General features: G+C 52.7%; 1 protein-coding gene across 1 annotated transcript in view; it reads right to left on the bottom strand.

Moving 5' to 3' along the window:
• Positions 1-14,684, bottom strand: part of ABCA13 (ATP binding cassette subfamily A member 13) — a 366,745-nt gene that overhangs the window by 231,525 nt on the left and 120,536 nt on the right. The window contains exons 28-30 of the mRNA XM_042977198.1: positions 11,708-11,798; positions 8,112-8,288; positions 5,816-6,122 (exon numbers count right to left, since the gene is read on the bottom strand). Coding sequence (XP_042833132.1) covers positions 5,816-6,122; positions 8,112-8,288; positions 11,708-11,798 — 575 coding nt within the window. The remainder of the gene's footprint in view (positions 1-5,815; positions 6,123-8,111; positions 8,289-11,707; positions 11,799-14,684) is intronic.

Raw genomic sequence — 14,684 nt, 5'->3', positions numbered from 1 at the left:
GCGAAGAATAACTCTGACCCATCTCAGCCTCCATTTTTCAGCGATATTTATCTTATAAGGTTCCCTCCAAGGATGAATGAGATGTGTGTGAACGTGTGACACACTTTTAAGAGAAGCATTATTACGGGCACTGGTGACGTGGGAAAACACAGGGAACATTGGATAAACCGTCACCTGGGGTTTGAACAAAACACCTGTCTCCCAGGCAGGGCAAGGAGCCCATCCGAGCTTTGATGGGCACGAGAAAGGATACAAAACTGTACTTCTTGTGCTCCCCACTCTGGATGGTGTCACCAACCAATTCCACACAATCCGTCCCTCGGGGACACAGAAGGGAGCCCGGGTCTCTGGGCCCCACGGGTCATCAGGAAGGTGGATTTCTACCGCAAACGAGAGCCATTCACCAAATATAAGACAGAGGGGCTTAATTCGTTCAGGTGAAGTAAATCCCCAGGAAAAGAAGCAAGAAAAATGTGTACAGTGAGGGGCCTAAGGCCAGTCAGCGGGGGATCGGGCTGATTTCTTCCGGAGGCAGCAAGCATCCCTGTCGGCCCGTCACTCTGGACTTCTCCCGGGACACATCAGAGTCCAGACGCAGGGAGGCTGGCCATCACTCAGGCAGGGGACACTCTGGTCTGCCCCTGCTCCTGCAGGACCCCCGGCAAACTGAAGGCACTAAGGCACCGGAGGGAAGAGCACAGCTTTTTCAGGGAAACCTTCTTTTTGTGTATAAAACAATCCCGGAGTACTGATGTGGTTTTCGTGTTTCTGAAAACCTTTCAATGAAGTTGCCTCACTCTCTGGGGCAATGAATGAACACTGGACTTTGTACTCATGAAGTCTGCCAGGGCTCCACTGGGGAATTGTCCTGTGATGACCCCCCGGGGAAGCTCGGGGCTGAGAGGAGCCTTATGTAGTCAGGGGTCCTGATCTGCCCAAGTCTGCAAATCCCAGGAGAACATTTCCCAGTGCACGCCCCTCAGAACAGCACTTCCTTGGGCTGCTGGCCAATAGTGGATGAGAGAGGAGGGGGACAGAGAGAGGGAGGAGGAAGATGGGGGAAGGAGGGAGGGAGGGAGGGAAGGAAAGAGGAGGAGGGAGGGAGGGAGGAGGGTGGGGGAGGGGCATGGAGAGGAGGGAGGGGGTAGGAAAGGAGGGAGGGGGTAGGAAAGGAGGGAGAGCTGTGTTCCCAGAAGGCAGAACCGCCTACGTAAATCAACTTGAGCAGACTTCATTACCATGGACACACTGCCCTTGTGTGCCCGGGCCCCTCCTATTAAGACCTCCTCCCCCAGCTGTCTTCTGCTGCCCAAATTCCCTGGTAGCCACCACTGGCTTCTCCCCACCCCCACACACAGCAGGCTCCTAGCTGGTCTGCACTCAAGTCTCCAGCTGTCCCTTCCCACCTCCAGCCTCCTCTGGGCCCCCCCACACTGGCCACCATCCTGAGGAGGGCCCCAGTGACCCTCTGTCCCACCTGGGAGCTGCACTGGCCACTCTGCAGGCCCCAGACCACTCCCAGCCCTCACCCCGGCCCCGGGGTGCTTTCTCCAGCCCTGTCCCAGAGCCCTGTCCCTGCCGAGGGCCCGCCTTGTTCCTCTGTAGGCACTCCCACCGCAATGGTGCCATCCAGTCTCATCCATCAGACGCTGACAACCCCCTAGACTGCCTCCTGCTCAACGTGTCACCAGGGTCCCAAAGGCACCCAGACGGGTCCCCACCCAGCTGCTATCCCCATCCCCCAACCTTCTCCACCCAAAGGTCCAGCACCTCACAGTCCACGCCCTTGGACAAAACTCATCGCTGTGGATGTCTCTCAGTCACACCCTCCCCGTCTGCCACCTCCCTTCTGAAAGCAACCAGAATCTGACCACTTTCCACCTCGGTCCCTGCTCTCGCCCTTGTACACTGTGCCCTCTGCTCGGGGCCTCTTCACACACCAGGCCACGCCTGCCCCAGGGCCCTTGCCCTGGCTGGCCACTCCTCTGGCCTAGAACACATTTTCCTGTGCTTCTATAACTCTTCCAGTTGGTCCTCTGCTAAGAAAGAGACGACAGGGGGGCACCCAGGTGGCTCAGTGGGTTGAGTGACCAACTTCGGCTCAAGTCATGATCTCGAGGTGTGCGACTTCAAGCCCTGCATCGGGCTCGCTGCTGTCAGTGCTGAGCCCGCTTCTGATCCTCTGTCTCCTTCTCTCTCTTCCCCTCCCCGACTTGTGCGCTCTCTCAAAAATAAAAATAATAATAAGTAAAAAAGAAAGAGACAACAGACCCAGAACAGTCACTTGTGCCGAGCCCCACATTGGCAAACCAAGACTCAAAGCTTACCCTAAGTGTAGTTCCAACTCACCAGGAAGTGTGTAAACTGTAACCAGTCAACTGAAATTACCTGCGGGGCAAGACTGAGACTGTCCCCACAGACCCCTTCCGCTCCCCTGGGAGGGCGGCCTTGCCTGAAACTATCCATTCTTTGCCAATCATTTCCTTGAACACCCTCCTTTTGCCTTTAAAAGCCTTTCCTTTCCTCCAGCTCTGGGAGCTTTGTATTTGCCAAAAGGGAAGATGCCTGATTCAGGAACCCTCCAACAAAGCCCATTTGATCTTTAATTAATTTACTCAGTGGAATTTTTCACGTTCAACAGACTGAATGTCACCTTCTTGGCAGGGCTGACCCTAACCACATTAATGATTCCTCTGGGCGCTCTGGCCACCCTGGCCCTACACCTGCTCCTCTCTTACTACCTTCCAGTATACAATTCAAGCTTCTCCTTTATTGTATGTGTAGACCCCCGCGTCCCTGAACTCAGTCACGAGAGCAGGGATTTCTACCTGTCCCTTCACTGACGCACCCAGGTCTGGGGACTGACAAATGGTACACATATATAGTTGAATAAATGAGCACATTAACAACAATATAACTTATTCAGCACATAGCAGGGAGCCACTAAAAATTTCGCACGTGTGCTCTGTGGTCTACACCGGGCTGCCCAATGATCGCTCAGGTGGCCGAGCGCCAGGATCTTAGATCTCAACTGTGCCTCAGCCTCCTATAGGTTCACCCAGCCCTGCAGATACAGACGCTTTCTAGGACTAGAAATAAAAGAAGGGTATGCAGTGATGAGAGCCTCAAAGACTTAAATCTCTCAGTCAAGGAGAATACTTCTTCACCTCCTTCAAAGACTTCCGAGAAACGGTGCTGTGCTGTCCCAGGGAGGGAATAGTAACACTGAATCCATGACCCAGGATCTCGGCAGGACACTCGGCTCACTCAGCCCAAGGCGGGAATGTTTCGACCCAAGTGTCCATCGATAGACGAATGGACAGACAAGATGCGGTACGGATACAATGGAATATTACTGGGCCGTAGAAAAGGATGCGCTCTCGCCATTTGCGACAACACAGAAGGACCTAGGGAGTATAACGCTAAGTGGAAAATGTCAGACAGAGAACGACAAATACCACGTGATCTCGCTACCCTGTGAATCTGCAAAACCAAAGTAAACAAACAAACAACGGCAGAAACACAGAAACAGAAGCATAAATACAGAGACCGAGCTGGCGGTTGCCAGAGGTGGGGGATAGGTGGCGCAGATGACGGGATAAAGACCCACAAGCTTCCAGTTACAAACCAAGTAGTCAGGGAGACGAAAAGCACAGCGTAGGGAATGGAGTCGGTAATAGTGCAGTCGCATATGGTGACAAACGGTAAGTACCCTTAGCATGGTGGGCACTGAGCTGTGTCCAGCACTGCTGAGTCCCTGTGTTCTATGCCCGGAACCGACGTACCACCGTATGTCAGCTACGCTTCCAGACAGAAAAAGGCAAGGGACTCTCGCAGGGCTCTGGGCTCACTCCAGCCCGAGGCCCGAATGTGTCTCGTCCACAAGAACTTACCTTCGCAGGGTGAAAGGGCACACCTTCGCGACCCTACCCGGCCTCAGTCCCACCCCGTCACCAAGCCCGCTAGCCAAGCACCAGGGACCTGGCAGGCCACTTCCGCCTCGACAATAAGCTGTTTGCAGAAATGTGTATCGTTCTTCCCAACACACCCTCGTGGGGCCCACCCTGCGTCCAGGGGGACGAATCAAACCCCAGATTTGTCCTGTGAACAGGACCGGAGGGAGTCTGCACATTGTACCCGCACGCAGGGCCCCTCTTCCAGGGCAACAGTCAACAGCATGCTGAAGAGCTAGAAAGAGGCTTTCAGAACGCGACCTTCCCGAGATTCGGCTAAAAAGAGAGCATCATAAAAAGTCGATTTCTGGAAACAGGTCATTAAACCCCACAAGGCCCTGGAATTTGGGCTGGGTGAGGTTTGGTGCGTGACGCTTTGCCAGGAACAGTCGTTCCCTTGGTTTCTGCTCTTGGTGCCAATGCCTCCCAGAAAAATAATTCAGGAGAAGAGCGATGGCAGAAAATGTTCAAAGCTGACACGATCATCACCCCGAAAGGAAAGAGAAGCTTTCACTTTACAAAGAAGGAGGTTAAGGGGTGCTTGGGTGGCTCCGTCGGTTAAGCGTCCAACTTCTGCTCAGGTCGTGATCTCACAGTTCGTGGATTCGAGCCCCATGTCGGGCTCTGTGCTGACAGCTCAGAGCCTGGAGTCTGCTTCGGATTCTGTGTCTCCCTCTCTCTCTGCCCCTCCCCCACTCACACTCTGTCCCTCAAAAAAATGAATAAACGTTAAAAAAAAACACACACAAGGAAGTTAAGAGGCTTACCAACGGTCTGCACAGTGAGGCAGAGCCTGGGGTAAAATGACACCCTAGCCTCTGTTCCTGACCCCTGTTGTCTCCACCAAGCTCTCAGAAGGACAATCCTGCAGGGTACAGCCTTTGCTCCTAGCACAGTGGGAATACTGCCTTTCGCCTCATGAAACGTACTGATGTCCTGCTATGCAGAAGGCATGTGGCCAGACAGGAAAGAGGGGTGAGACATCGAGACACCTGTCTGGCCAGCGCAGCCCCAGTCGCCTGGCTTCTGCGTGGCGGCCCCTGCTCTGTGGAAGGACCAGCATCTGCCCCCTGCTCTCATAGCGAAGGCAGTCCGGGTGGTCCCTCTGATGACCTCAGCCTCGGCTCTTTCTTCCCGTGCTCCCCACACCTGCAGCCTGGGGCCTCCAGCCTGGCACAGGACAAGATGCTTGAGGAACAACATCCTTCAAGGCTGAGCTCGCAGCCCTCAGCAAGGTGGATGTCAGGCATCCAGGGGACCGGCGCTGGGCACGCTGTCCACTCTGCTTTGCCAACCCCGCCTGGCCCTGCCCCCCACTCTCCTTCCAGGGCTATGGTCCAGCTGCTCCAGCCCATAACTGACCATCCCTCCTCTCCCCCGCAAGGATGTCACGAGCCCAGTCACCAGTTTACTCCTGCGTGTTCCCAGACTGCCTCACACGTCCCTAAGCCACTGTCCCGGGCCTCCGAGAATCCCCTTCCTCCCGGAAAGTAGGGGGTGCACATTGACTTTTTAAGGATTTGCACTGAAGAGCTAGTGACCTTCTTCTGTTTCGCGAACTCAGATGGCTGGCCTTGGAGTCAGACGCACATAACCCCTGTGAATACTGTTCCAGTTCCTTCCGAGGGGTCTTTAACGCTATGGGTAAGTCTGGTGTCAGAGCTCAAGTCCTACACGATCACAGTACCTCAACAATTATCCTTGCATCTGGACAGCTCAAGAAATTAAACAGGGGGATGGACTTTCTCTAAATGCTCTTTGGCGTGACTACACAGAACTTCTCTGCACTTGGCACGCCAAACACAAGGCGCTTCTCGCTGTAAAGCGGGCATGCAGCAGGGGGGCACGTGGAGGCTACTCACAGGTCCCTGGTGTGACAGGGGTACGGCATGGCCTGTGTCTGCGTGGCCGGCTCCTCAGCCTCCTGCCCGGTCTGCACCGAGATGATGGCCCTTTCGATCATGTCTTGCAAAGGGACAAAGATGTAGTTGTACTTGAACACATCGGCCGGTAGGTTCTGAGGATGGAACTTCCAGAAAGGGTTTTTCACCAAATCTGTCCTCATGCTGTGTAAGACGCTGGTCCGGATGGTGTATGTGACGTGGGGCGGCGGGCGCAGAGACGGCGTCCCTGAGTCTCCGCTGCCCAGTGAACTGTTGAATATGACACCTGTCGGCAGGAAAGGGAAGATAGGGTCAGCGCGGCTCACCCGGGGTCAGCGCAGGTCGAGCACAACTGGACGGGCCGTGAGATGGGGCCCAACCCTCTCTGTGCAAGGGGACAGGCCCCACGGGGACGCAAAGCTGATTCTCCGTGTTCCACAGGCAGGGACTGGGAAAGTTAGACCCGAGGCCGCCTAATTTCCTGGCGAACACTCTCTCCTATTTTTCATAAACCCCCACTGTGGTGTCTTTTTTTTTAAATATATATATATTTTTTAATGTTTATTTATTTTTGAGAGAAAGAGTGTGAGCAGGGAGGGGCAGAGAGAGAGGGAGGCACAGAATCTGAAGCAGGCTCCAGGCTCCGAGCTGTCAGCACGGAGCCCGACGCGGGGTCCAACTCGCCAACTATGAGATCATGACCCGAGCAGAAGTTGGAAGCTTAACTGACTGAGCCACCCAAGTGCCCCCCACTGTGGCGTCTTTAATTATTTGCACCAAAATCATTTGTACACAAAAATCTGTAAGAAAATGATCCCTTTTGCGTTTTTATAGAACTTGAAAAACGACACCAGGCTGCTCAAATGATCGGGCTTTCCTTCTCTGGGATCACAAATGCTTCCCTATGAATGACAAGTGGGGGTCCAGGCTTCCAGGTGTAAGAACTACAGGACAGAAGGCACAGCACGGGGAACACAGGTGATGGTGTGGTGGCCGACGGGAGCCACGCCCGTGGTGAGCACAGCATGAGGGACTGAGCCATCGAACCACATGGATGTAACATGTATCAACTAGATTTCAACGTAAAACGAGGAACTGACCTCTTTGGGGTTATGGATCATCCAAAATGTAAACATAAGGCACATGGATTCCCCGAATTTCATCCACGACGCCTGTTGGGGGTGTGAATGGACCCTCCCCAAAGCTCACATGTGAAGTCCTAACCCCTTGCAGATCACAACTGTTAAACAGATCACAATGGGGGTAATCATTTCCAAAGGAGGTCATCAGGGTGGCCTTTCACCCAACATGACTGGCGTCTTCCAACAGAGGGGACATTTGGACCCCGACACACACAGAGGGCAGTCGAGAAGAGACACGGGAGAAGGCGGCCATCAACGCACCACGGCAGACTCCGCCTCATGGCCTCAGAAGGACAGCCCCCTGCTGACACCTTGATCGCGGACTTGTGGCCAGAACCACGAGAAGCTGAACTTGTGCTGTTGAAGGCAGTCTGTGGTCCTGTGTCTCCACAGCCCTCAGCAAACTCATAGAAACCAAAATAAAGAACTAACTCGACGTTTAGTCAAAATGAAGATGAGAGCACAGAACACATCACGTTTATCCTGAGCAAATGAACATGAATGAATGGAGACAAATTGGCTGCTGTCTTGTCCCCTGGCCCAGCCCCAGGACGTCAAGTGATAAGGAAGGGGCGCCTGGGTAGTTCAGTTGGTTAAGCACCTGAGTCTTGGTTTCAGCTCAGGTCATGATCTCACAGTTCATGAGTTCGAGTCCCACATCAGGCTCTGTGCTGACAGCTTGTGACCTGCTTGGGATTCTCTCTCTCTCTCTCTCTCTCTATCTCTATCTCTATCTCTATCTCTCTCTCTCTGTCCCTCCCCTGCTCTCTCTCTCTCAAAATAAATAAATAAAATTAAAACTAAAATTTTTTTACAAAGTGATGAGGAAATCAAAGCATAACTTTAATCAGAAAGATAAAATTTATCACGCGAGATGTAACCATCAAACGACACCATAAACCAGTAACAACGGATGCAGTGAGTAGTGTGCGGCCCAGGATGTGAGGCCAGCAGCCCCGTATGCAGCCTGTCTTCCCGTCAACTCAAGGGGAGTCTTTCCGCTCGGTGTATTTTACCGGGAAATGACTTCTTGTCTTTCTGAGCCATTGTCATGCGCATCTAGGGACAAATACACACACGGCAGGCGACTGGGGCCGGGCCCGCATGCGCGTGTGTTTTCACTGAATACTCACTGGCCAAGAAGTCATTCTGCTGCATGAGTTCACGGGCTCTCGACTCCAGGCTGGCGACAGACTCCAGGGCCTGGAAGCGGTTCAACATCACACAGGAGGACAGGTTGACCAAGATACGGCCCAGGACACGGAGATGCCCGGTGTCCCCGTGGGCAAACAGCTCGTCCAGCTTCACTCCTGAGGACAGTAAGTGTAACAGGACATTGCAACTTTCCTCTCAGCCCAGGGCTTACGAAGGGAAAAAAGTCCCTCCGTGGAAAAAATGACTCAATAGTCACATTCTGTTCATGTGCAAATTGTGCCACCTCTTTGCTGAGGATCTACTCCACTTAGTGACCACGGTTCCATGATGCTGGTCCTGCTTCACCGTGGAAGAACAGAGGGTGAGCCTGCGGCCCGGGGACACAGGGCAGCGGCCAGGGGACACAGGGCAGTGGCCAGAGGACACAGGGCAACTGGCCACGCAGAAGAAAGCTCCAGTGGCAAGCCTGTGAGCAACACAGGAAACCTCGCACATGGAACCCGGCAAAAAAAGTTAATGCTCCAACCCGGTGGCAAGGAACTCTAGAAAACGTGCATTCACCCCAATAGCAGGTGTTTTGTGACAACCGCTCGCTTTGTCACATGCACTTTGCGAGAACTGCCATCGGTGATCAAGGAACACAGAGGAAAATCCGATCCTGCTGTGCTCTGTCCAGGTCTGCGCGTTTGCAGTGGAAAGAGAGCTAGGGATTCAAAGTGGCACGTGTGGGCTCCAGAACCCATGCATGCAACGTCTGTCAGGACAAAACGCCGAGGAGGACTCAGGACGTTTGGTTTGCTCTGGCTTCAAAGAGGAGCCAGACCACAGGAGAGAGAGATGTGGAGACTCCAAAGGACACAGCCGTGGGAAAAACACCCAGAACTCAGCGCCAAGCAGGAAGGGAGTCCAGATGAGCTCAGCAGGCACGGGGTCGGGGGGGGTGGGGGTGGGAAGGAGGGGACTGAATCCCACAAGCCTGCCCTGTGCACGATTCTGTACAGGAGATGCCATCACACCTGCCACAGTGGCCAATGCCACAGTGTCACCATAGGGCGGGGCCCATGTGCCTGCAGTTCAGTCAGGAGAACCACTGCATCCTCCACGGCCTCACTCCTCAGGAGACCGCCAGACACCAGACTGCTCAGGATTCATAAGATGAAAGACTTGGGGCACCTGGGGGGCTCAGTCGGTTAAGCCTCCGACTTCGGCTCAGGTCATGATCTCATGGTCTGTGAGTTCGAGCCCCGAGTCAGGCTCTGCGCTGACAGCTCCGAGCCTGGACCCTGCTTCGGATTCTGCGTCTCCCTCTCTCTCTGCCCCTCTCCCGTTTGTGCTCTGTCTCTCTCTCTCAAAATAAATAAACATTAAAAAAAATTTTTTTTTAAATAAAAGGATGTGTGGAGAAAAGTGAGTGAATTCTCTACATAGGGAGTTACAAAAGGAGATTTGCATCTTAGAGTGTGTCTGAGCCCCCAGCATGGCCCCCACTCGCACGAGGCCTGTTCAGAGGGCTGTGCGGGCCAGGAGTGAAGGCCAACCATCCACATCCGTATGGACAAGAACACTTCAATCTACTCCGGGGTCGGGCAGGAAGAACGGAGGACTCACACACACACTTTATGGCTCTCACAATTCCTTGAGAATTCCGCACTCTGGGTCCTGATTCGTCTGTAGGAAAAGCTCAGGGTCTGAATTGCTGGGGCTGTTTTTTTCCACCCACTTGATAGAAGTTCGTTTTAGGGAAAAGCCGATCAGAAACAGTGAGGGCTCTGGGTCAACACCATTACCACCCTCGCAGAGTAATGACAGCCTCTGTTCCAGACAGAAACCGTCTGAGGCCACACCGGTCCCGCCAAACAGCACCACACGCAGGCTCTGTTATATACAGCTGTCCAGCAACTACTTCCTTTTTTAGCATTTTTAATGTTTATTTATTTTTCAGAGAGAAAGAGAGCAGGGGAGGGGCAGAGAGAGGGAGACAGAAACCAAAGTAGTTTGCTTGCTGTCAACGTAGAGCCCGATAGAGGGCTCGAACTCATGAACCGTGAGATCATGACCTGAGCCAAGACAAGAGTCGGACGCTTAACCAACTGAGCTACCCACGTGCCCCAGAAACTATTTTATTTTTTAAAAAGTGTGTTTTAACTACTTGAAAAATGACTTAAGGCAGTAACATTTATTTTAAAATATCATTAACCTTTTTTTTACAGTTTATTTCTTTTTGAGACAGAGAGAGACAGAGTGTGGGCGGGGGAGGGGCAGAGAAAGGGAGACACAGAATCCAAAGCAGGTTCCAGGCTCTGAAGGGTCAGCACAGAGCCCAGCGCAAGCCGATGCGGGACTCAAACCCACAAACCGTGAGATCATAACCTGAGGTGAGGTCAGACGCCGAAACGACTGAGCCACCCAGGCGCCCCACATTAATTTTTCTAAGGCAGTAAATTCACCAAACTTTTTTTGTCATAAGAGGGAAACATCGTGCCCCCTATGATGCCCGGCCCTCCGCTGACCTCCAGATGCAGGCAGACACCAGCCCCTTCCCGCTCACGGGCAGAGTGCCAGGATCCAGTGACGCCCCCCTTCCCTTCGGGTCCTTCCTCTATTCCCATCCTGCCCCCGGCCAGGCCAGGCTCCTAAGAGCACCCCTGGGACACACCGGCCTGATTCCACCTCAGAGCCGTTGGTCCTGACACGGCCGTCTGCGCCCCGCCCGGGATGGTGGGGCAGGGTCTCCAGATCCCGGCACAGAACCCGACTCTCCTGTGCGCTCACTCAGTAAATGAACTCATGCGGGGCGGCCTGGATGGCTCAGTCGGTTAAGTGTCCAACCTCAGCTCAGGTCATGATCTCCCAGTTTGCGGGTTCGAGCCCCGCATCAGGCTCTCTGCTATCCACGCAGATCCGTTTCAGATTCTGTGTCTCCCTCTCTCTCTCTGCCCCTCCCCTCTGCTGCACGTGCTCTCTCTCTCTCTCTCTCAAAAATAAATAAACTTAAAAGAAACAAACAAATGGATTCGTGCACTGACAAACTACTGAGGCAATACAACCATCCGCTGATTGACAGAACCTTCTAGCCTCAGCTCCAAATCTTCCAATCGACGCACCTGCTTTCCGTCAGCTCCTGACTCAGGAACGCTCCCTTGTTCCATAAACTTATCTGAAGTCTCAGAATTCTTGCCTTTGGTATCAGAAGCCTTCCTCTCCAAGTGCGCTCCCTGCTACTCAAGCCCCGACTCGGCAAATCAGAAAACCGCAGGGATGAACAAACGAGAGCATTTCTAGTCTTGTGGATGAGAAACCAGAAACCCGAGAGGAAGAGTGACTGGACAGTGTCACCCCGAAACTTAGAGGCAGGAGGATGAGCACCCCGGCGGCGGGCCAATCGGGAAGCGGACCCTGCCACACCCACCCTCGTACACTCGCACACCCGCACACTTACATTGCACACCTGCCCACGTATGCTTTTGCACACCTGGCCTCCAGCTTGCACGCCTACCCACGTACACGCCCACGTGTGCTCGCACAATTACACGCACTCGCCCACCGGCTTACACCCACACACCCGCCCACTTACCGTAAGTCTGGAGCTTTTCCATCAGTTTGTCTACATCAATGTGCAGCTGGCTTTCTACAAAGTTTCTTATGAATTTGTTTCTCAGGGCTGCCTAAAGGGAAATAACACAGCTTCACAAAAATAATCTCATTTCCTCAATTATTATTCAATGAAAAATACTTGTGAGGTTAACTCAAAATTTCAGTATGCAAGACAAGGACACATAAAGTGAATCATGGTTAAAAAAAAAAAAAGGTTCTAAAGATCATGGTAAATAATGGCCTAACATTTGATGACAATTTTATCTTGAAAACCAAAAGGAACAATTGTGACAATTCAGATTGTAACTGAAGTCACGCACTAATCTCTGAAAACCAAGAATGAACTCAGTGTGACCTTCCAGCAAAATTTTCCAACAAAAGTGTATGGTGACCCTTTGTATCAGATCCTTAACAGGGTCTTTTCCACAGGCCAGCTGTAAAGAGGGGCCACTGTCAGAAAAGCACTGAGGAAGGGTTTCTGCGTCCCTTGAACCTTCTTCATCTTTTGGCAACCAAATCTCATCTTCGGGAGAAACTTTCATATCATGATCGCTGCGACCCCTCTTACATATTGATGGCTTTGCCTCTCCTTTGTCTCCTTTGGCTTTCCCTACGGAGGGCTCTTCGGGGTGACTTTTTTTAATGCTTATTTATTTATTTTGAGAGAGAGAGAGCATGGGAGGAAGGGGGCAGAGAGAGAGGGAGACAGGGAATCCGAAGCAGGCTCCGAGATGACAGCGGGCAGCCTGACGCGGGGCACAATCTCCCGAACCTTGAGATCGTGACCTGAACGTAAACCAAGAGTCAGATGTTCAACCGAATGAGGCCCCCAGGCGCCCCCTCCAAGGTCATTTCATGAAACTTTGCCTCTTGATCTTGAAGTGGGCATGCACTGACTTATATACTACTGCCCCCCACAACACCCAACAGTCCACAGCAGACAGAGGACAAAATCCCGTGAGGCCAGCGCCAGGATTAAGCGGTGAGGGTTGGTGGGGGGGTCAGGGGAGGCTAGCGGAACAGGGACTAATTTTGGAACGTGTCCATTCACTAGAGAATATTTATATGTGACCCCGACATTTTGTTAGCGCACAACCTTACGACTCGGAGCTCCTGATAAGGAATTCTCGAATGTGGTCTACCTTCTGCATCGAGCTCTCTGACTTCTCACACCCGCCCCAGAGATGTGACGATTTCATCGACGTGTCTACGGATGACAGGATTTCAGTACGAAACCCTGGTGTGCGCTCCTTTTTGGAATCTTACATATTTTTTGTCGGGCACGTGGCAGACACAGGGTGGGCACTTTCTGTGTGTTAGTCCCTGAACCTCGGCCACATCTCCGAGAGGAGATCACTCACTCTTAACTGAGCGGGAAGGAGGTCCAGGCCTTGGTCGCCAGCAAAGGCACTAGCCTAAGCCGCTGGTGGCAGAGTCAGATAGAGGAAAGAGTTGTGCGGCTAACGTGACTGCCTGGAGGACGGCGGACCATCAGAGGACCTCTCCAAGGAGCCGTGTGGTTCGAGGGACAGTCAGGCACCTGGTCACATCCTCACGAGACTCTGCAGACGCTCCCTTTGTTGCTTATAATGCGGTGTGTAATTTCCAGTCCCAGCAGAGACTTTACGAAAGCCTACATCATCCGCCATCTGACCCGTTACAGAGAAAGCCTACTGACCCCCGTATAAACAAACTAATCCACGAGCAGACAAGTCAAAGAAAAATATGACAATAGCCCCGGCACTCGCAAGGGGGTGGCCGCCCTCAGAACCAGCGTCGTGGACCTTCAAAGACCAGGACAGAACTGACGGCCGCTGCTGGGCTCGGAAACCACCTGGGTTTGTCGGGGGCCACGACCACCCCCCCAGGCCCACTGCAGGCAGCCGCACGACCCCGGCACAGGATTCCCCAGGGAAAACTGACCGCAGCTCTGGGCAGTGTATTCACTACCTTGCAGGACCGGCTAGGATGCTCCCGCCCAGCCTCCCTCCCTCTCTGGGTCCCGGGGTCAGACCTGCATGTCCTCAGGTGCCTATGCTCCCGAGCTCCCCAGCACCCTTTGCCTCCCACTCCCATAATAAAATTCTCCCCCGTTGGGGAGCACCTGGGTGGCTCAGTCGGTGAAGCGTCTGACTCTTGATTTCAGCTCAGATCATGTTCTCACGGTTCGTGAGTTCAAGACCCGTGTCGGGGCTCTGTGCTGAGAGCTCAGAGCCTGCTTGGGATTCTCTCTCTCTCCGTCTGTCTCTCTGCCTCTCCCCTGCTCATGCTTTCTCTCTCTCTCTCAAAATAAAACTTAAAACAAATTTTAATAAAATAAAATGAAAAATAAATAAAATTCTCTCGTCTTAGCACCCACTGTGGGAGGCCCCAGACACAGAAGCATTTCCTGCGTGGCAAACACTATTCCAAGTGCCTCCCAGGCCCTCAGTGATTTACAGCTTGTAACTACAATTATTTCCTCACAGCACAGATAAGAAACCCAAGGCACAGAGAAGTTCAGTGACCAGTCCGAGATCACACAGCAGTGCTAGGCTCAGCTCAACTGGGCATCAAACCCAGACAAGCTGGCTCCTGAATCCATGCTGTGAATCACCCTGACCTACTCACCTGGTGCGTAAGAAACAGGCGGAACAGGAATGAAAATGCGGGCATACTTTCTCATGCTATCAGACTTCAGGTTAGTTAGGGTTCTTTTTCCAATGGCCCCCGGTTATTATGTGGCCTACCTCATTTAAAGTTCTGAAGTTCACAGCTGTGGGGCTCCGCAGGAGCTGGCCATCTTAAACCACAGCCCCTGAATTCTGGAATACTTTAGGTTCTCGATACAGAATGTCAGGGAGTGATAACTGATCCTTTAAGTAGACCCAGAGTTGAATAGTACGCAAACCACTCAAAGGAGCATTAAGGTACAAAATCATGCCTCCATCTAAGTTATGGAATTGAAAGAATGGGCC

Source organism: Panthera tigris, chromosome A2 (genome assembly GCF_018350195.1).
Source record: "Panthera tigris isolate Pti1 chromosome A2, P.tigris_Pti1_mat1.1, whole genome shotgun sequence".
Taxonomy (NCBI): domain Eukaryota; kingdom Metazoa; phylum Chordata; class Mammalia; order Carnivora; family Felidae; genus Panthera; species Panthera tigris.
This window is presented reverse-complemented; position numbering and strand designations above follow the sequence as displayed.